The sequence below is a fragment of the Microcebus murinus genome, chromosome 11, assembly GCF_040939455.1.
Source record: "Microcebus murinus isolate Inina chromosome 11, M.murinus_Inina_mat1.0, whole genome shotgun sequence".
Taxonomy (NCBI): Eukaryota; Metazoa; Chordata; class Mammalia; order Primates; family Cheirogaleidae; genus Microcebus; species Microcebus murinus.
Window position 1 is genome coordinate 47,531,726 of NC_134114.1, and position 21,298 is coordinate 47,553,023.

The 21,298-nt window shown below is 37.9% G+C and overlaps 1 protein-coding gene across 3 annotated transcripts in view; it reads left to right on the top strand.

Moving 5' to 3' along the window:
• The window catches only part of NLN (neurolysin), a 100,797-nt gene that overhangs the window by 68,763 nt on the left and 10,736 nt on the right, over positions 1 to 21,298 (top strand). For all 3 annotated transcript variants that reach the window (XM_076008056.1, XM_012784093.2, XM_012784096.3), the window contains 5 exons: positions 291 to 657; positions 3,817 to 4,018; positions 17,420 to 17,606; positions 17,951 to 18,079; positions 19,253 to 19,389. In XM_076008056.1, coding sequence (XP_075864171.1) covers positions 291 to 657; positions 3,817 to 4,018; positions 17,420 to 17,606; positions 17,951 to 18,079; positions 19,253 to 19,389 — 1,022 coding nt within the window. The remainder of the gene's footprint in view (positions 1 to 290; positions 658 to 3,816; positions 4,019 to 17,419; positions 17,607 to 17,950; positions 18,080 to 19,252; positions 19,390 to 21,298) is intronic.

The window sequence follows — 21,298 nt, forward strand, 5'->3', positions numbered from 1 at the left end:
GTCAAAGTTCTCTAAGATAAACTTTAACTTTGTTGATACTGTGGGGAAGTTGTGGCCTGGTGGTGATGCTAAAAGAAAAAGCCATAAAACAAATCACTTTGAAGAGAAAATCATGCTTTCATAATAGAGCTTGCTTTCCTCCCTCTCTTTCCCTCCTTCCTTCCCTCTTTCCTCTGGATTTGTCTGTATTGAGTATAACAAAGGAAGCACCATTGTAAAACACTGGTAGTCTGTGTGAATCTGCTTGTTCCCAGCAGCCATAGATCATTAATTTTTCCTACTCTTCACAGATGATTTAAGCCAGAAATTAAAACCCTTGGGTGAAGCAGAACGAGAGTTTATTTTGAATTTGAAGAAAAAGGAATGTGAAGAGAGAGGTTTTAAATATGATGGGAAAATCAATGCATGGGATCTACATTACTACATGACTCGGACAGAAGAACTCAAGTACTCTGTAGACCAAGAGTTCCTCAAGGAGTATTTCCCAATTGAGGTGGTCACTGAAGGCTTGCTGAACACCTACCAGGAATTGTTGGGACTTTCATTTGAGCAAGTGGCAGATGCTCACGTTTGGAATAAAAGTGTTACACTTTACACTGTGAAGGATAAAGCAACTGGAGAAGTATTGGGACAGTTCTACTTGGACCTCTATCCAAGGTACTGAGGATCACTTTGTTGGAAGGGACCTTAGGGATTCAACTCCTACCCATTTGAAGACTCTACTCAGGCGAGTTGTGGCTCACACCTATAATTTGGGAGGCTGAGGTGGAAGGATTGTTCAAGCCCAGGAGTTCGAGGCTGCAGTCAGCTATGATCAGGCCACTGCACTTGAGGCTGGGCAACAAAGCTAGATGGTGTCTAAAAAAAGATTCAACTCTTAGCAGGTGGTGCACACCTATAGTCCCAATTCCTCAGGAGGGTGAGGCAGGAGAATCACTTAAGCCTAGGAATTCAAGGCTGCAGTAAGCCATGATTGTACCACTGCACTCCAGCCTGGGAGACAGAGCAAGAACCTGTCTCTTTAAAAAAAAAAAAAAAAAAAAGGATTCTACTCTTCCATATTTCCCACATGTGGTTCTTAGTATAGGGGTTGAAAATGTGGGTTCTGAAACCAGAATTCTGGCGTTATCACTTGCATAGCTTTTAGCAAGAAGTCTGCTATAATTCTTATTTTGTTCCTCTGTATGTAATGTGGTTTTTTTTTTCTTCTGGCTGCCTTCAGGATCTTCTCTTCATCTCTTGTTTTTAGCAATTTTAATATGCTTAGGTGCGTGAGGTCCTTTTTTCCATTGTTTTTTTATTTGTTTTGTATTTATTTTCCTTGGTGTTCTTTTAGGTTCTTGGATCTGTGGTTAGTTGCCATTAATTTTGGAAAATTCTTGGCCATTCTTTTTTCAAATATTTCTTCTGTTCCCTCTCTATTCTCCTTCTGAGACTTTCATTACACATAGGGTGGATCATTCAATATTGCTCTACAGCTCTCGGTACTCTATTCTCCTTTTTTCACCCTTTTTAAATGTTTGTGTTTTAGATAGGGTGATTTCAATTGGCCCTTTTGGTCTAGTGAGTCTGCCTTGGCTGTTTCAAGTCTTCTAATGATCCTGTCAAAAGCATTCTTCATCTCTATTAATGTGTTTTTCACTTCTAGCATTTTCATTTGTTTCTTTCTTAATGTTTCCAACTCTCTGCCAAGATTATCTATCTTTCCTTGCATGGTATCTACTTTTTCCTTCAGACACTAATATACTAATTTTGGTTAGTTTAAATACTGTCTGATAACTCCAACATCTTTGTCATAATCTGATTTTCTTGTTTGATTTGCCTCTTAATAGTATATTCATTTTTTTTTATTGCATGCATCCTTATATATCTCCCAATTTTTCTGAAAGCCAGACATCTTATATAGGATACTAAAGACTGAAATAAATAGTTTTATGCCTGGAAATGGTCACATTTTTACTTCTACTAGGCCTTTAGTGTGGGGGTTGATTCACTTAGTAGTTGATCTGGGTTTGGGATCCGTTGCTGCCATGGTTAACCTCAGTATATTACAAACTTCTGATTCCCATATCCCATGTTTAGGATAGGAGCTGATTTGTCAGTTTTTTCTCAGTGCCTGTTCCACCTTCAACTTCAGGTCTTTGTGCTGTGCCTCTGAGCAGGTCTCTTTTCAAGTCCTTGCTTCTCTCCCACCAGTAGATTGCTATTATTTGTTACTGGATGCCTGTTAACTAACCTGGTTCAGCCTGAATCACAGAGTAGGCTTTGTGTCCTTGGGTCTTAAGAGACAGGCATTCAGTGGTCCTGCCCCACCCTCAGCTGGAGGTCTGACCCCAGCATATATTCTCACCCTTCTCCAAGGGTAGAACGTTTTTTTCCTATTCCCTTTCCCTGACAGCAGTGGGTTTTTGCCAGTGCTCTAAGGACAATAGGGTTTGTTTCCCTCACCCCAGAAGTTTAAGGCTTTTGCTCTGTAGGAGAGAGGAAAAGAGGATCTAGACAGTGCTTCGTGGCCTTAGACAGAAGCCAATCCTTTTCTCCACTAATGCTTTCTCAGGGCTTTCACTCTGTCCTCGTTCTTTTTTGTGTGAACCCAGTGAGATCCATGGAGAAGACCCTGCAAATGGTTGCAAACCTTCCCTTGTCTACCTATTTTAGGTAGACAAGGCTCCCTTCCCTTGGCTCCCTATTTTAGCTGGGCCATCCTCAGCCTTTAGCAATTCATTAAAAATTCTTCATACTAATGTCTTCAGTGTCTGCCCCATGTTAAAAAAAAAAAAAAAGGCAATGAGAGAGAGGTTCCTTCCTTTCTCTCCTTGGAGGCACCTATCTTAGATTGTGGGTTAGATGGTTGCCCTTCAGCCTCATCTCTCTGGTAGATTCAAGAAAAGTGATTTGCAGATTGTGCGGCATGCAGCATGTTGTTGTTGTAATAAAGACTGGAGCAACACCCTTTCCAGTTTTATACATGTTAATGGAAAGCTGGAAAAAGACTAGGGTTTTTTTTTTTTATTTGAATAGCAGGAGGGAAAAGAATAATAAGAGTCACTGAGAAAAGGTAACACAGAAAAAAATATGCAAATAAAAACAAAGCAAACTAGAAAAAAATCTACTCCAAACCTGAATATACTATTAATCTGCTGAGAGAAAAAAAAAAAGGAAACCTACTCCTAGAATGAGGTCTAGTTGCTTTTAGAGAGACTATCACTGATAGAACATTGTCTAAGAATAGACTACTTTATAGTGTAATTTATGCATTTTCCCAGGCTAACTAAAAGCATTCTGTTTTTTAAAAAAGCCTGTCTAATTTATAAAAGTAGCTCATTTCATTGTGATTACTGATTCTTCCTTCCTCAAATAAAAGGGAAAATCTTATTGTCTGGAATTTAGTTTTTTTATCAATTCTAATTTTAAAGAAAAAACTACCTAATGAGTTAAATTACATTTTTATTTCAAATTTGCTTCAACATTGTGTAGTGTTTAGTGACTCCATCTTTGAAAAAGAAAAGCTGGAGTTCATTAAGTTAATTAAAATAAATTGACCATTCAGCTGTATACTAGGTGTGGTATATATACATTCTTAATTCTCACAAAACCTTGGAGGTGTAACTCACACAAAGTGATAGTAGGGTTATTGTTTGTGTAGTTTTAGTTTTTCCATTTTAGCAAAAATGACTTAACTCTCTAAAAGATAAATTCAATGTTTAAAAGCATCTTCTGGTATCAGATAGGACTTAATGACCAAGAGAAGCCATGCCAGTGTTACTGCTAGAGAAGAATTTTCATGTCTCACCGACGTATGTTTCTGGTTCCCAGGGAAGGAAAATACAATCACGCCGCCTGCTTTGGTCTCCAGCCTGGCTGCCTTCTCCCTGATGGGGGCCGGATGATGTCTGTGGCTGCCCTAGTGGTGAACTTCTCACAGCCAGCAGCAGGTCGTCCTTCTCTCCTGAGGCACGACGAAGTGAGGACTTATTTCCATGAATTTGGTCATGTCATGCATCAGATTTGTGCACAGGTAAGTGATTTTTTTTTTTTTTACAGTGAACCTACGAATTGCTTTTCTAGAATTTTTTTTTTCTCACTGCCGTCGAATGTCTTCCCTTAACATGTTTTTTCAGAAGCTGAACATGATCAGAAATTTTGTGGGCCTTCTGCAGAAACACGCAATTTTCTTCCTCATGTCCTCTTTCACAACATAGTTTTACACAGAGGTTAATCTACCAGTGAAAGAACTTCATGGTGAATAACAGCCCGTGGAAAAGAAATAAGACTGTCATTAAGGAAGGGTTACAAATATTTTGCTTTTTTCTTTTAATTATTTTCTTCTCTGTAGGAATTTGGTGTGCCATAGAAAAACTGTGCTGTAATCTATCTCTTTTGCTTAATAATACTTTGTTTACTTCAATAGTTTCAGACTCTTTTTTACTCCTTTCTTAATAATAAATGCTTTGTAACAGCTCCCTTTACTGACCTCAAAATCATAGATAACATAGTATAACCATGCAGAGAATTTGCCAGGGAAGAGGTATATGTGTGTAGTGGATTAAAATTTATTTTTTTATTTCTAATAATGAAAAATACATTTATTTTTAACTTTGTAACACAGTTCCTTTAAGTAGGCCCAAACTATTCTAGCTTGAACCAAATGAACTTGCTAATATTTAACCATTATTAACATATGAAAATGTCTAGTTCAATAGTTCAATCTAATAATTTAAATATACTGATATTAACAAATGGGGGGCACCATCTGGGGGATGGTCATGCTGGAGACTCAGACTTTTGGGGGGAGGGGGGGGAAATGGGCATTTATTGAAACCTTAAAATCTGTACCCCCATAATATGCCAAAATAAAAAAAAATAATTAAAAAAAAAAAAAAAAACAAATGGGGGGATGGTTTTCCAAATTTGAAATCCCTATATGACTCTAAAAGTAAACTTTAAAAAAAATAACCTTTTTATTAGAATAGTTTTACATTTACAGAAAAGTTGTAAAGATAGTGCAAATATTGTCCCCATTACTCTCTTTCCCCAACTTTTAACAACTTACATTGCAGCAGTATGTTTGTCCCAGCTAAGAAGCCAGCATCGGTACAGTACTCCTAATTAAACACCACACTTTATTTGGATTTTACTTGCTTTTCTCCTAATGGTCTTTCACCATCCAGAAAATCTTTTTTAAATCAATAGGGTCCCCTCACTGAATGTAAAAGAAAGAGATTTTTTATGTTTTTCAAGTGGTAATTCTTGGGCACAGCTCTACAGTAAGACTTAAAGTATTCAGAGGGTTTGCAGTATATGTAAATAACCTTGACTGGAGCAGCAACAACTGCAAACTGATAGAAGTGGTTTGTGGTGTCAACTGAAGTCCAAGAACAATATTGCCAATAGTGACATGATTTTTCAAAATGATGAACATTGCCTGGGAAACTTCCCCTCCAAAAAGTAAGCTAACTTTGATTTACACAGTAGATCGTAGTACTTATAGTATTAGAAATTAAAATTGTTTTAAAAATACTATGCAAAAATATATAGAGTTAGTTTTTGAGGCTTACTTAATTATGTTTTTCATTTATATGAATGTCCAGCAAGATGTATGAATAAGAAGCAGGATACAGAGCAGGTTTTTTTGTTGTCCGGATGTGTGTGGAATCAGTTCTGTGTACCCGGCATCACTGGCCCCCAAAGTAGCCCTCATCATTGTAATCACCAAACATGTACCCATTTATTTCCAAATTTCACTGCCACCTTTGTTTAAAAACGATTTAGTTCTCTCAACATTTTATTTTTACATCCTGGTGCTTCCATCTTTTATTTTAAAAAACAGGTGGGAATAGGATATATATATGTCCAGATAAGTAAGTCCTGATCTCGCCATTTCTAACTTTTCTTTAATCCAAGGAAAAGAAATCTTTCAGAGTAATCTAACATTTCTTTCTTAGACAATTTTAAAATCTGTTATCCTAACACTAGGGCTCCTGAATTATTTATTATGTGGACCTTCCATCATTGTCCATTCTGTGGCTGACATTTCTTTCAATTAGGATAACTCCACTTTATATTTTTCTAAAATATTTGTATGAGTAATTTAGAAGTGTCAAATACTTCATTTTAGACTTATGGAATATTACTTGGATTATCCAAGATCTAATTATATATTTGTACATAGATAAATGACTTGCTTTTAGAACAGTGGATCCTCAATATCTTGGATCTGAGGACCATATGAAAACCTGATTTAAGGCCGGGCACGGTGGCTCACGCCTGTAATCCTAGCACTCTGGGAGGCCAAGGCGGGTGGATTGCTCAAGGTCAGGAGTTCGAAACCAGCCTGAGCAAGAGCGAGACCTCATCTCTACTATAAATAAAAAAGAAATTAATTGGCCAACTAATATACATAGAAAAAATTAGCCAGGCATGGTGGTGCATGCCTGTAGTCCCAGCTACTCGGGAGGCTGAGGCAGGAGGATCACTTGAGCCCAGGAGTTTGAGGTTGCTGTGAGCTACGCTGACGCCATGGCACTCACTCTAGCCTGGGCAACAAAGTGAGACTCTGTCTCAAAAAAAAAAAAAAGAAAAGAAAACCTGATTTAAGCTGTGGGTACCTCTTCCAGAAAAACAGACTCAAAATTATATGTGGAATTCCAAAGAGTTCACAGACTCCTTGAAACCCAGACCATAATGAATCTCAAGTTAAGAATTCCTGGATTATAGCAGTTTCCTCATTTGGGTGTTGATTATCAACTAGTGATTTCACAAGGAAATAATTTGGTGTTTTAATCCATTCATTAAGATAATAGTGATCTTCAGATAGTGCTCTTGATGCATGTGCTTTTTATAGGCACAGTCCTCTTAGAACCTCACTGTGCTTACAATGTGTTCATAGTGCTCCATAACTCATTATGCTGTGCTCATTATTTCTGCTCTTTCAGTTAGCCACTTTAGTACTAGAAAATACTTTTTTGGTACTATGACTTTTTAGACCTCTTTGACTCATGACTGAACTGTGTATATATATTGCATTCACCAGTTTGGTGTCTCTCTCCTAAAACAATGGACTATTAATATATTCCATTCTTAAAGCTTTGCCTAACCTCATTCATGAGCACAAGATGTATCATACTGACGAATAGTGTGTTGACACAATCCTTTGCTTGGTTATCTCCTCATGAGATTATCTTTGAAAAATCTCTTTCTTGTTTATTAATCCTTTCAGATATCCTGTAATATTTTAAGAACTTTTAAGTTAATCATATTTGGAACCAGTGATCCCTGCTTTTGTCTTTGTAGGCACAGATCCATATATCTGAAACTTTATAATAATTTCAGAACTTTTTTGTTGAACTCCAAAGTCTAGCAAGAGAGAACTTTTTGTACTAACCTAAAATGGATGGTACCACAAAAGGAGATATCATAACATCTATGTTCAGTAATACTTTTAACTCATCTAAGAAAAGATTTGCCATACATATTCAGTAGACTGGTTTTAAGATATGGCAGCTCAGTGTTTGAGTTCTCCACAATTGAAGTCTGCAGGTTTGATGACCAGAAGAGCTCGTTTGAGCTTGTCATAGTAATATTTAAACATGTTGGCAGGAACATCCAGTTTTCAAACATGTAGATGCACTGGTTCAGTATGTGTACTATCTCATTCAGGAGATGAGTTTCACTCATATTTTCTTGTATTTATACTGCAGGGTAGGTAATTTCAAAGATAGTAATCAAGAAGTGGTATCTCTAGTATCTGTTCCTGTTTGATGGCTTTACTGTGGTTTGGGCTCTTCGTAATCACTGGCCTTTTGAACTTTTATTGAGTAGACAAGTAATGCTGCTGAACAGCCCCCATTGTAATGTCTTTGTTGGGTTGTGCCTTAAGAGCAGTAATGAGTTTTGAACTTGAAAGAGGTAATTATTCTAAGGAAGCACATCAGAATCACAATAAAGACTTCTTAATTAAAAGTGAAAGGAATGGATGGGCAGAAAAACTTCAAATTATGTGATTTCAAATAATCTGTTAATTTGATAGAAAGACTATTAGAGTAGTTTATCTGCTCTAAAGAATTGAATTAGATACTGTTGTAGGTAAATATCACATTTATTAATCTGGAAGGCACCCTAGTGTTATGACTAGAGCACTGGATTAAAAATCCTCTGTGTATCTGTGGGCCTGGCTGTGTGACTTGGGGCAAGTTATTTGACCTCTTTGACCCATCTTGTCTTTATTATTCAGAAAATGGGGACAATGGCAATTCTTGAATCTATTTCCCTGGAGTATTAGGGAAATTACACAAATTTGTGAAAAGGCCCTTAGAAAAGCATAAAGTGCCATACATATTTGAAGTATTCTTAAAACTATGCTTGTATATAATTCAGCTCTTTTGGGATCAATAAACAGTACAAAACTCAGAACTAGAACGGAAGAAAAAAGACCAGTTGCCATGAGGCAATTTACTGCCACTTCAGGATCAAGAGAATTCACAAATGCTTCCCTTCAGTGGGTTTTGAGTAAAAATCTGTGGAAAGTGATTGGAAACCATCAGGTTGTATTTGTTTTGGCAGCGTTTTTTTTTTTCTTTGTTGTTGTTGTTTTTGTTTGTTTGTTTGGGGGGTTCCCTTTATTTTTAAGAGCTGGGGGCAGAGGGTTGTCTCTCTGTGTTGCCCAGGCTGGTTTGAACTCCTGGCCTCAAGTGATCCTCCCATCTTAGTCTCTCCTGGGTAGCTGGGACTGTAAGCCCAAGCCACCAAACCTGGTTGTTTTTTGTTTTGATGATTGCTGCCTACTTAGAAGTTTGATTCCTGAAGCAAGAACAGAATGAGCAGGTTAGAGTATTCAGAGTGGTGGTGGATTAGTTGAAAAGAACTGGTGATATTTATCTTCAGCATTAATTAACATCCAGGAATAAATACTTGGAGGAAGCCAACAATAAGCTTGGTCAGACCAGCTAAGACCATACCTGGTCAGGAAGACCATGCAGGCTCAGAAGAAGAGTGGTGGCTATAATTTACTGAGCATGACTTCATACCAGGTGCCAGTACTATACATGGTGCTTTGTAGTCATTCATTAATTTTATCCTCACAGTACTCTCTAAAGTACATGGGTACTATTATTTTCCCCATTTTCCAAGCAAAAAAAATCTGAAACTTAGAAGGACTTGCCCAAGATCTGACAGTCATGCCCTTAATGGCTCTACTATTCTACCTATTCTGTGTGCTCTCATTCCATGCAGCAGAGATAGGACCAATTTGTGTGGTCTAATTTGATCTTCCAAGTATGCATTCCTGTTGGATGGACTTCTTTCTCCTGAGTTTATTAAATGACATTCTATTTAATAATGTGGGTGAATGAATTTATCCAGTTCTACATTTCCTTCTGTTTGAGTTGACCATTGAGGTTTCTGTCCTGAAATACCTGTCCACAACCTTGTGGCCTCTGCCGACTATCATCCCATCTCCCTAGCCCCAACTCCTGCACACTGTTACAGTTTGTAACCTTAATATCAGACATAATTTCTTTCAGGATTTCATTTTTGTTATTTATTTGTTTGTTTATATATACATAAGCATATACATACATGTGTACATAGAATAAAGGTTGAGGTCATAAACCAAAATGTAATAAAACAAAATGTAATGTTTAGGAACGTGTTTATTTCTTTCATTTGTATACTGATTTTTATTTTATTGTATTGTATTTTTGAGACTGGGTCTTGCTTTGTCACCCAGCTATAGTGCAGTGGCACAATCATAGCTCACTGTGACCCTGAACTCCTGGACGCAAGTGATCTTCTTTCCTCCCTCAGTCTCCCAAGTAGCTGGAACTACAGGCAGGCATTATCACACCTGGCTAATTTCTCTTATTTTTTGTGGAGATGAAATTTTACTATATTGCCCAGGCTGGTCTCGAACTCTTGTCTTCAACATTCTTCCCACCTCAGCCTCTCAAAGTGCTCGGGTGAAGGCATGAGCCACCATGCCTGTTCATGCATTTTCTCCATATATTGTTTTTTAAATAATTAGAAATATATTTTTTAAAGAGGGAGAAATATTTGGTTGATTTCTCACAAAGCAGAATTATTGGTTATCTGTTGCGTCTGACATGTTATACTAGACATAGTAGGATGGCATTGAAAAGAAAGAAAAGTTATAATAGCTTGGATGTTTAGAGTTTAGCTTGAGGACATGAAATGCAAAAATAAAAAAATTATAAGCATAGTATTATTATGTGAAATTGTAAGTATTTGAAAAACATAGTAGAGACATGATATTAGGTTGGAGAGGATAAGTAAAGAATGATAATAAAAGAAAATATCTTAGAGTTAAGTTTGAGTCTTTTACAAAAGCATTCTCCTTACAGTTTTACTCATTTCACAAACACATATTGAGCATCTCCTACTTTCTGGATGTGTGCTGGATTTTGGAAGTACAGTGGGGAATAAAACATACTCCCTAACCTTCTTAGCATTTGAGTTTGAGTTTGTTTGTTTTTATCTACAAGGAAGCAGTTTAAATAAGAAATACCTAGTCAGAAAGATATAGGTAGTTTAGGGACAAGCCTATGAATTTAGTATGCAGTATTCAAGCCTTCTTCAGATGATATGTTGTATCCCAAGTCCTTTAAATGATGGTAGTGATATTGACCTGTTGAACTATAGGTTTGTTGTGAAGATTACTAAGAAAACTAACACATTCTCTTTATTACTACTAATAATATTATTACTTCTAGTGAGCACTAGATATGTGTGAAGTTAAAAATATGACCTTTTAACCATCTATTTATGGCAAAATCTAGTTGGTAGTGGCTGCTTTTCTTTAATACCTTGCCTTGTTACATAAACTTTTCCATCATCCCTGGATTTAGGGCTAGATCAGACAGATCAGAATGTGAAATGACTGCTAGGAAATCAATAGTAGGTCACCTCAGACAGCCAAGGTCAGTTCTCCTGAGGCCTGTCCTTTTTCTTGAGCACAATACACTTATTGATTTCAGCAACTGCCTTTTCTTTGAGTTGGAATTTGCTATCCTGAAAATAACACTGAGATGTAACCACTAAAAGCAACTGGTCTCTTATTTAGAACAATAACGCTTAAGACTTTGGCCTTCAACTATAACAAAAGCTCACATGAATTTTTCAGCTTCAATGTATATAAGTTTGCTCCCACTCTCACTGCATTGTATGAATTGAGAAGTTTATCTCTATAGCATCAAATCATCTGTTCTAAAAAGCTGTGATAGAGTATACTTTAGGTATCTTAGTATCTGTTCAAACAATAATTTTTTTAAAATCTCATATTCAGACAACCTTTCTTCCTATCAAGAACTTCTAACCAAACATGAATCTAAGTTTACATTTTTTTCTAGAGGCTTTTAGTATCAAAATATTTTCTGCAACAAAGACGCCCTAAACCTCTTTAAAGTGTCACCTGCAAAGTGATTTGTTAATTGGATTATTTTGTGTGTTTCTTGCAGTGCTCTGCTTTATGTGGGAGGTATATTAGCATCAACAGTTATCATGGCCCAGAAGCTACAATTATCAGCATCTTCAAATTGCTCATATTGAAAAGTATATAAAGTACTTTCTAGGGTTCTTTGGATCATAATTTAAAAACTAGGGAGTAGTATTTGCTGGCTGGTCAGCAATGAGTCCTAGTTCAGCAGCTGAGTTACTCTGAGTGTGAGAACCCGTCAGGCAGCTAGATTTAGGTCTTGCCCATGGTTTCTTTCTGGAAATACACAGTGGATGACATTGATTCCTTTCTCTTGAGTATTTGGTTGTTTGCTGGAAATTGAGCTTTTGCAGTTTGTAGGTTCTTTGTCCTCTTCTTTTGAAAAATACTTAAATGATGTTGCCCAGAGGGCTCACAGAGAAACAGCATGACTAACTTTCGGGAAATTAGTAAGCAGGGGGTTATTTTTAGCTTTTACTCCTTACAAATATTTCCTTTTGTTCTTTAGAAGACATTGTTGATCTTTCATTCATTTGCTGTGCTCTCTTCCCACTACAAAACAGCTTTTGGATAGAATAGACCCTCTCTACTCTGCATGACATAACTGTGTTGATTCTTATTTTATTCAATTTTAACTCTAACTCATGAGTTATTCATTTGTTCATGTTTTTTCTGAGTACTAAACACTCTTCCCCTCACCAAACACACACACACTTTTATTGTTGTTATTTGGGGTTGATTTTTCCCTCTCATCTTCAAATACTGACTTTAAAAAATCTTCACATAAGCAAAATATACAAAATGCATATTTTTGTCAATGTATTATATGGTGGTAGCTGATGGGGTGATTTTGCCTTTATTTGCTCTGATTGTACCTACTTAAAAGCCATAATCTCCAGAAAATTGTGTAGTGAGAATTACAGAATCCCACATTTACAATAGGTAGTTACAAAAGCTGGCCTTTACACCTTGCCTGATGTTTGATCTTTGAAAAATCTTCCAGTATATAGAAGTCAAATTTCTAAGGAAGCATACTGAAAACTCACTTTAACTCTTCACATAGTTTGATATAAGACCCTTCTACTTTAGAGCCCTTCCAGGAGGATTTAATCATTTTGTGATATCATAATTTAATCTTTTTTCATTTTTCTATAAGATAAAGAGGCACTGTAGCATTTGTGCTTAAGATTGTGGGTTATGGAATCAGACTGCCTAGTTTCAAGTCTTAGTTACACTATTAATCTTTGTTTGCCTCAGTTTCCTTATTTCAGAATTGAAGGTAATTACTTCATGCAGTTGTTTTGAGATTTTTTTTTTTTTTTTTTTTTTTGAGACAGAGTCTCGCTTTGTTGTCCAGGCTAGAGTGAGTGCCGTGGCGTCAGCCTAGCTCACAGCAACCTCAAACTCCTGGGCTTGAGTGATCCTTCTGCCTCAGCCTCCCGAGTAGCTGGGACTACAGGCATGCGCCACCATGCCCGGCTAATTTTTTATATATATATCAGTTGGCCAATTAATTTCTTTCTATTTATAGTAGAGACGGGGTCTCACTCTTGCTCAGGCTGGTTTTGAACTCCTGACCTTGAGCAATCCGCCCGCCTCGGCCTCCCAAGAGCTAGGATTACAGGCGTGAGCCACAGCGCCCGGCCTGTTTTGAGATTTTAACCACAGATAATCCCTGTAAATTACCCAACATACATGCGTACTTCATTTTATCGTGCTTCGCAAATATTGCGCTTCTTACAAAGTAAAGGCTTATGGCAACCCTTCCTTACGCAAGTCTATCAGTGCTATTTTCCCAAGAGCGTGTGCTCACTTTGTATCTCTGTGTCACATTTTGATGATTTTCAAATTTTTCACATTTTTACACTTTATTACTAATATATCTGTTATGGTGACCTGTGATCAACGATCTCTGATTTTACTATTGTAATTGTTTTGGAGCACCACAAACCATGCTCCAAACTTAATTATAAGAGGGCAAACTTAATTGGTAAATGTTATATGCTTGATAAATTCTGACTGTTCTACCAACTGGCCATTTTGTGCCTCTCTCCCTCTCCTCAGGTCTCTTACTCCCTGACACACGACAATATTGAAATTAGGACAATCAGTACCCCTAGAAATGATTCTAAGTGTTCAGGTGAAAGGAAGAGTCACATGTCTCTAACTTTAAATCAAAAGCTAAAAATGATTAAGCTTACTGAGGAAGACATGTCGAAAGTTGAGATAGACTGAAAGCTAGGCCTCTTGGGCCATATAGTTAGCCAAGTTGTAAAAACAAAGGAAAGTTCTTAAAGTGCTACTCCAGTGAATACACAATGTTAAGAAGGTAAGGCAACTTTATTTCTGATATGTAGAAAGTTTTATTGATCTGAGTAAAAGAGCAAACCAGCCAAAGATTGCCTTAAAACAAAGCAAGGCCTTAACTCTCTTCAATTCTGAGAGAGGTGAAGATGTTGCAGAAGAAAAATTGGAAGCTAGCAGAGATTGGCTTTTGAGGTTTAAGGAAAGAAGCCATCTCTGTAACATAAAAATGCAAGGTGAAGCAGCAAATGCTGATGGAGAAGCTACAAGTTATCCAGAAGATCTAGCTAAGATCGTTGATGAAGGTGGCTACACTAAACAACAGATTTTCAGTGTAGACAAAATAGCTTTCTATTAGAAGAAGATGCTACCTAAAACTTTCATAGCTAGAGAGAAGTCAAATGCCTGGCTTCAAAGCTTCAAAGGATAGGCTGACTCTCTTGTTAGGGGTTAATGTAACTGACGACTTTAAGTTGAAGCCAGTGCTCATTTACCATTCCAAAAATTGTAGGACCCTTAAGAATTGTGCTACATCTACTCTGCCTATGCTGTGTAAATAGAACAACCAAGCCTGGATGACAGCACAACTGTTACCAGCATGGTTTACTGAATATTTTAAGCCCATCGTTGAGACCTACTGCTCAGAAAAACATATTCCTTTCAAAATATTACTGCTCATTGACAGTGCACCTAGTCACTCAAGAGCTCTGATGGAGATGTACAGGAGCTTAATGTTGTTTTCATGCCTGCTAACACAACATCCATTGTGCTGCCCATGAATCAAAGAGTAATTTTAACTTTCAAGTCTTATTATTCAAGAAATACATGTTGTAAGGCTATAGCTGCCATAAATAGTGATTCCTTTGATAGATAAAGTCAGTTGAAAACCTTCTTGAAAGTATTCACCATTCTGGATGCCTTTTAGAACATTCAAGATTCATGGGAGGAGGTTACAATATTAACATTACCAGGAGTTTGGAAGAAGTTGATTCCAACCCTCATTGTACTTTGAGGGATTCAAGACTTCAGTGGAAGAAGGAACTGCAAATGTGGTAGAAATAGCAAAAGAACTATAACAGAATTAGAAGTAGATCCTGAAGATGTGACTAAGTTGCTGTAGTCTCCTGATCAAACTCATGGATAAGGAGTTGCCTCTTGTAGATGACCAAAGAAAGTGGTTTCTTGAGATGGAATCTACTCCTGGTAAAGATGCCATGAACATTGTTGAAACGACCACAAAGAATTTAGAATATTACCTAAACTTAATTGATAAAGCAGTGGCAGGGTTCGAGGAGATTGGCTCCCATTTTGAAAGACCTTCTACTCTGGATAAATTGCTATCAAACAGTATCACATGCTACAGAAAATTTTTTTGTGAAAAGAAGATTCAATTGATGTGACAAGCTTTATTGTTGTCTTGTTTTAAAAAAATTGCCATGACCACCTCAATCGTCAGCAACCACCACCCTGATCAGTGAGCAGCTAGCAGCATTGAGGCAAGACCCTCCACCAGAAGAAAGATTACAACTCTCTGAAGGCTTAGGTGATTGTTAGCATTTTTTAACAATAAAGTGATTTTAATTAAGGTTTGTGCATCGTTTTTCCAGGCATGACTTTGCACACTTAATAGACTATAGTATAGTGCAAACATAACTTTTACGTGCACTAGGAAACCAAATTATTTGTGTGACTCACTTTATTGTAATATTCTTTTTATTGCTGTGGTCTGGAACCAAACCTACAGTATCTCTGAGGTGTGCCTGTCATGCCTGATATAATAAAGTCTCAACAGATGTTGGCTATTATATTTATTGTGTAAGATTGTCATATCTATAACATAGGCTGTGATCTTAAAATATTATATGCAAGAATGAGGCAAAATATTCAGTTTCTTTCCTTGCCTCTTTTCCTGTAAGAATTTTTAATTGGGACATCCTCAACAGTGGTGGCCTAATTCCTGCACCTAGTGAATTTAGGTTTCCTTGGCCCTTCAATATTTGCAGCTCTTGATATCTAGAATCAGCACAATTATAATGGGAAGTCAAGCAAAACATTTTTTTGCATAAAGCGAGGAAGGCAGAATGTGAGATGGCATCGACATCTGTGCCTCTGCCCTGGGCCAAAAGCAGAGTGGTTATTTGCTGCTGATTCGGCACCCCATCTGCTACCTTCTCTGGTGCTTAAGTTCTGCTTCCCTTTCCCCTCCATTTAGAGCCCCAGGGAAGATGAAGTCTGTGAAAGGAGGTTGGAATGTAAAGCATCCGAGGAGGGGAAGACAGGACAGAGGTTCAGGAAAAGATAACAGATTGATGAGCCCCATTCTTCAGGTGACCCTGTGGGTACACGCCAGGTCTTCTCTGCCAGTGACAATTTTACAAGTATTTGAAAGACTGTGTGTCATTGGCTGTTCAGGCAGAAAAGGAAAGAAAAAGAAAAAGACTGTGTGAAGGTTAAAAAACACAGCCTGTTCTAGTGAATCTCCATTTTTCTGCTTGAGAGCTTTTCTGACATCTGACTCAAAAATTTACTAAACTTTGTTTTTTTAAACTCTTAAACTTTTTCTTTTTTAAACTCTTCATCTAGGCCCTCAGAACAAGTCCCTTTATTTTTACCAGGGGTGCTCTAACTTTTGAATATATCCTTTGTTTCTCTTTTCCTGTAGCATTTAACTCATTCCACTTGCCAATTAATGAATTTCCAGACCTAACTTCCACTGATGTGGTTTCTTATTTTATGGTAATATTTTCTACCCAATCTGAGAGGTACAACTTGGGCTTTCTGTAACATGGCTATGTGAGAACCACTCATTTAAAGTTCAGAATAGGCTGGGCGTGCTGGCTTACGCCTGTAATCCTAGTACTCTGGGAGGCTGAGGCGAGCAGATTGCTCGAGGTCAGGAGTTCGAAACCAGCCTGAGCAAGAGCAAGACCCTGTCTCTACTAAAAATAGAAAGAAAAAAATTGGCCAACTAAAATATATAGAAAAAATTAGCTGGGCATGGTGGCACATGCCTGTAGTCCCAGCTACTTGGGAGGCTGAGACAGAAGGATTGCTTGAGCCCAGGAGGTTGCTGTGAGCTAGGCTGACGCCATGGCACTCTAGCCCAGGCACAGAGTGAGACCCTGTCTCAAAAATAAAGTTCAGAATACAAAACATCACATACACACAAAGGCTATCAGTCTGTAATGTTGTAATTGAATTGTTTAATTGATTGTGAGTAGTTAAGCAACAGAGAGATGAGTGCCCCAGAAAGGCATGTGTTGAGTAAATAAAAGGAAACAATTAGGAGGAGGAGCTAGGGAGAAATTGCTTGTCTTATGGATCTGTTTATTTGTAATAAAAAAATTTTTTAAACATTTTTCCTTTCAAAGCTTAAGGCTTATTTCTATCTTAGACTGACTTTTTTCTACAGTTAAGATTTCCTGATGATTGTTCCAACTTTGTCTATAATTCAAAAGGATGAAATTGAGTATTTGGGGGAGTATTTTCCTGCTGCTCAGCTGCTATATTTTATTTTCACTTAAATTTGAGGTTTTTCTAACCCCTCATTCAAAGGGGCAGTTGACTCTGATTCTGCCATAAGTTTTGGTGGATCTTAATAATAATTCAGTGCATATGCAGTTTTCATTCAGTGCTTTAAAACATACCTTTATGTTTGCTTTCTAGACTGATTTTGCAAGATTTAGTGGAACGAATGTGGAAACTGACTTTGTAGAGGTACCATCACAAATGCTTGAAAATTGGGTGTGGGACATTGATTCCCTCCGACGATTGTCAAAACATTACAAAGACGGAAACCCCATTACAGATGATCTGCTTGAAAAACTTGTTGCTTCTAGACTGGTCAACACAGGTATGACTCGTAATTTTAGAGAAGGAAAATAAATTAGAATCACTTAATGCAGAATTGCTGGCGTCTTCATCTGTAGAACTTATTTTCCCTTTAATAATAATGATACCCCAAGAGTGCTAATCTGAGGAGCGAAAATGCTAAATATATTGGAATAAGGAACCCTGGGATTATGTCTAAGAAAAAAAACCACATTTCCTTTTAAATCTTAAGTAAAATGAGATTATGTTGCTCCCATTTTGTGATGAGTATTGCTGGAATTAGATTTTGAAATCTATGATCTTGAGTTATTGGAACACACAGTTCTCTCCTCTCGAAAACATGGCCAAACATTCTTATGTTATTAGGTCTTCTGACCCTACGCCAGATTGTTTTGAGCAAAGTTGATCAGTCTCTCCATACGAACACATCCCTGGATGCTGCAAGTGAATATGCCAAATACTGCTCAGAAATATTAGGTGTCGCAGCTACTCCAGGTACGTACGTACTACGAGTTGAGTTCATTTTTCCTGTTAAGCCCAGGACATTCTCCTGACACCACAGGGGAGGTGGAGTTTGTCAGACAGATTGCCTAATCTGTTTCTGATTTCTGTAATCGAGCCATGACTTTCAGATAAGCGAACTATGTCCTTATGAGTTACCCTGTTCAAATGTGCTTGGAGGAAAGGTGGCTCCAGATTCGCAGCATTTTAGTGTAATCAGGCGTGAGCAGTTGGCCTCCGCCCCAGAGCTGAGGGAGCCCCAGAGCTGAGGGTGTTTGGCAGCACCCTCCTGGCTCCACCCGCCCTGTATACACCGTGACTTCCCTGTAATTTTCAGTAAGAAATTGGCAGGAGGAGTATTTTTAGAGACAAGCGTGAACTTCTACATTGTTTCTGATACTGAGGTCAGTTAAAGCACTTGACTAGGAGTTTCTCACCTGAGATTTAGGGAATTCATTTGTGTGTGTGTTTATATTTGTATGTATGTATTTTAACCAACATATTGTTGTCCATTTATATGTAAGTGATAAGGTGAATTTTTTTCACCAAGGAAATTGTTATTACAATTAATCAGCCACATTTATAGAGATAATAAAGAATGGCCAGTTGAGTCAATCTGTGCTCTTCACTTCCTTTGGTGATCTATTTATAGTAAACCATGAAACAACTTTGTGTCTCAAGACACTTTAACAAAATTCTTTGTAAAGTAGCCCTACAAATAGATTGAAGTGGTAAAGAGTTCCTTTTCGGTAATTATCAACCTAAAATAAGTGCCATTCTGAGACATTTCAAAGAGATGTGGCAAAGAGTAGGATTGATATTATTTTTTTAAGACACAAAGGTGTTTAAGGGGTAAGAAAGGACTGACTTCAGTTCTAAAACACTGAGCTATCTGATGGGTGTGGACAAAGCCTCTGAAACTATTGTTAGGCATTCCAGAGCTTAGGGCCGAAACTGGCTCTGAGGTTGAGCCATCAGTAGAAGAGACCTTTGTAAACATCTTGGCTGAGGGCACACGTAAACCCTGGGTAGGGAGTACTAGAGGTGAGATCATATCATTCCCTCTCTCCTCCCACAGCTGGACTCCCCAGGGGAAACCTTAGCTAGCTGATAACTCTATAATTAACGTTTGCTATCACATTGATTGAAATGTATCTTTTCTTAAAGGCACAAATATGCCAGCTACTTTTGGACATTTGGCAGGGGGATATGATGGCCAATATTATGGATATCTTTGGAGTGAAGTATTTTCCATGGACATGTTTTACAGCTGTTTTAAAAAAGAAGGGATAATGAATCCAGAGGTATTGTATTTTTTTCCCTCCTTTTGTTAATTTTGTAGTAACTCCCTCCCCTTTTACTCCAAGTGTAAAATATTTATTACACCTAGATTTTAGAGTAAGAGGTTTATTAACAGCTTTAACTTTAAGGTCTTACATCTTCTCAAATCATCATACATCATTAAGTTGCAGTGTACAAGTTATTAACTCAAGTTCTATAGGTTAAAAAAAAAACAACTGCATTTTCATGCTTATTAACATTCCAATATATTGCATAATTAAAAATTCAAAGCTTTGTTTGTGTGTTCGAAAATTTATAGCTGCTAGTTTTGACATGTTCCAAACAATGTTTTAGTTTTATAGTTGTAGGAGGTTGGGAAAGAAAGGTAAACTCCTTCCCAATGTAAATGATCTCCCTGTTTTGATATTCTCTACACATTTTCTTTGTACACTTTCTGTGGGAGGCACTCTTTTTCTGTGGCTGGCATACCCCACCTACCACATAGTTTGTAACCTTAATGCCTTTAAGTAACTTAAGCTGCTTTATTAACCTGAGCCACTCCTTTCTGTGCACAGTGAATTGGCCGCCAGGTGGCTGCCAGACAAACCTTCTATAGTCACAGCCCCCTAGTCCCCATGCTCATGAAGACTCAGCTGTCAGGTTATTTCTAAGGCTGATGCATTTTCTGATGTGTTTTAAAATTCTGTTTGATTCAGATTTCCAAAGAACAAATAATCAATAGCAGGCTCTGTCTGCTTATTTCACTCAATTGATTTGTTCTCCAAACTTTTGTTTGTTTGTTGGTTCGTTCATTTGCTTTTGAGATAGGGTCTCACTTGTTGGCTGGGGCTATAGTGCAGCAGCAGCATCATAGCTCACAGCAACCTCCAAAGCCTGGGCTCAAGATATCCTCCTACCTCAGTCTCCCAACTACAGGCTGGGACTACAGGCACACACCACCACACCCTGCTGTCTCCAAACTTTTTGTTTCTATATTGCATAGTGCCTTACACTATGTATTGAAATACCTTGATGTAACTTAGATCACCATTCCCTCCCCGCCTTCCCTCTCAAAAAATACCTCCAGAGTACCAGTACTTTACACTCACTGTTCTTTCCAAGCATTCCATCTCCCATCCCACCCCACCCAATCTGTTAGTTCCCTTTAATTCTCCTTCCATTATGTGGCCAACCATTTACCAAGGTCAGTCACTGACTGTTGTTCTGATATCTTGACTTGTGCATGACTTTCAGCCAGTGCCTGGCCCTCAATGCCTTCACCATTTCTCTTAGAGATGGTGCCCTTGGGATTCAGTGTTCTGGAGAAGATTATATGACTTCATTAACATGCCCTACTCTGAAGTCATGCTCCCCAATCTGAACTGGACACCCAGTGTTACCCTACGGTCTACTCCATTCCTCTTACCGGTTCCCTCTGAGTCCCCTCCACCTCTCCTCTGTCAGCAGACAGTCTCTCCTCTTTATTTAAAAAATAAAGATCATTGCAAGTGAGTACCTTCATCTTTCTTTCTCTATACATCAATACTTATCTCCTTTCTCCTGTCTCAAGGAGATGTCTTTTAACTCCAAGCCTTATTATTGGTTTGCCATCTTGGAAAAAAACTTGCTACTGACTGTGCTAACCCCAGTCAGTGCTACTGCTCTGTTCTTTTCACAGCCTAATTTCTTGATGTAAGATGGAGCTTTGCAGACCTCAATTGCCTGGCTTTTGTCCCCACCAACTGAATTAGAAAGTTACCTCCCTCCAAAGTTACTACCTCCAAAGGCCTTCGCTCACCTTTTTCTTCTCCCTGCTGCTTGTTACTCCTCTCTTTGTTCACAGCTTAGCAGTCAAACCCCTTCTTCACTTCCAGGTACTCCCTTTGTATCAGACAACTGTATGTGTCCCTTGGGTCTTTCTACCTTCCCAAA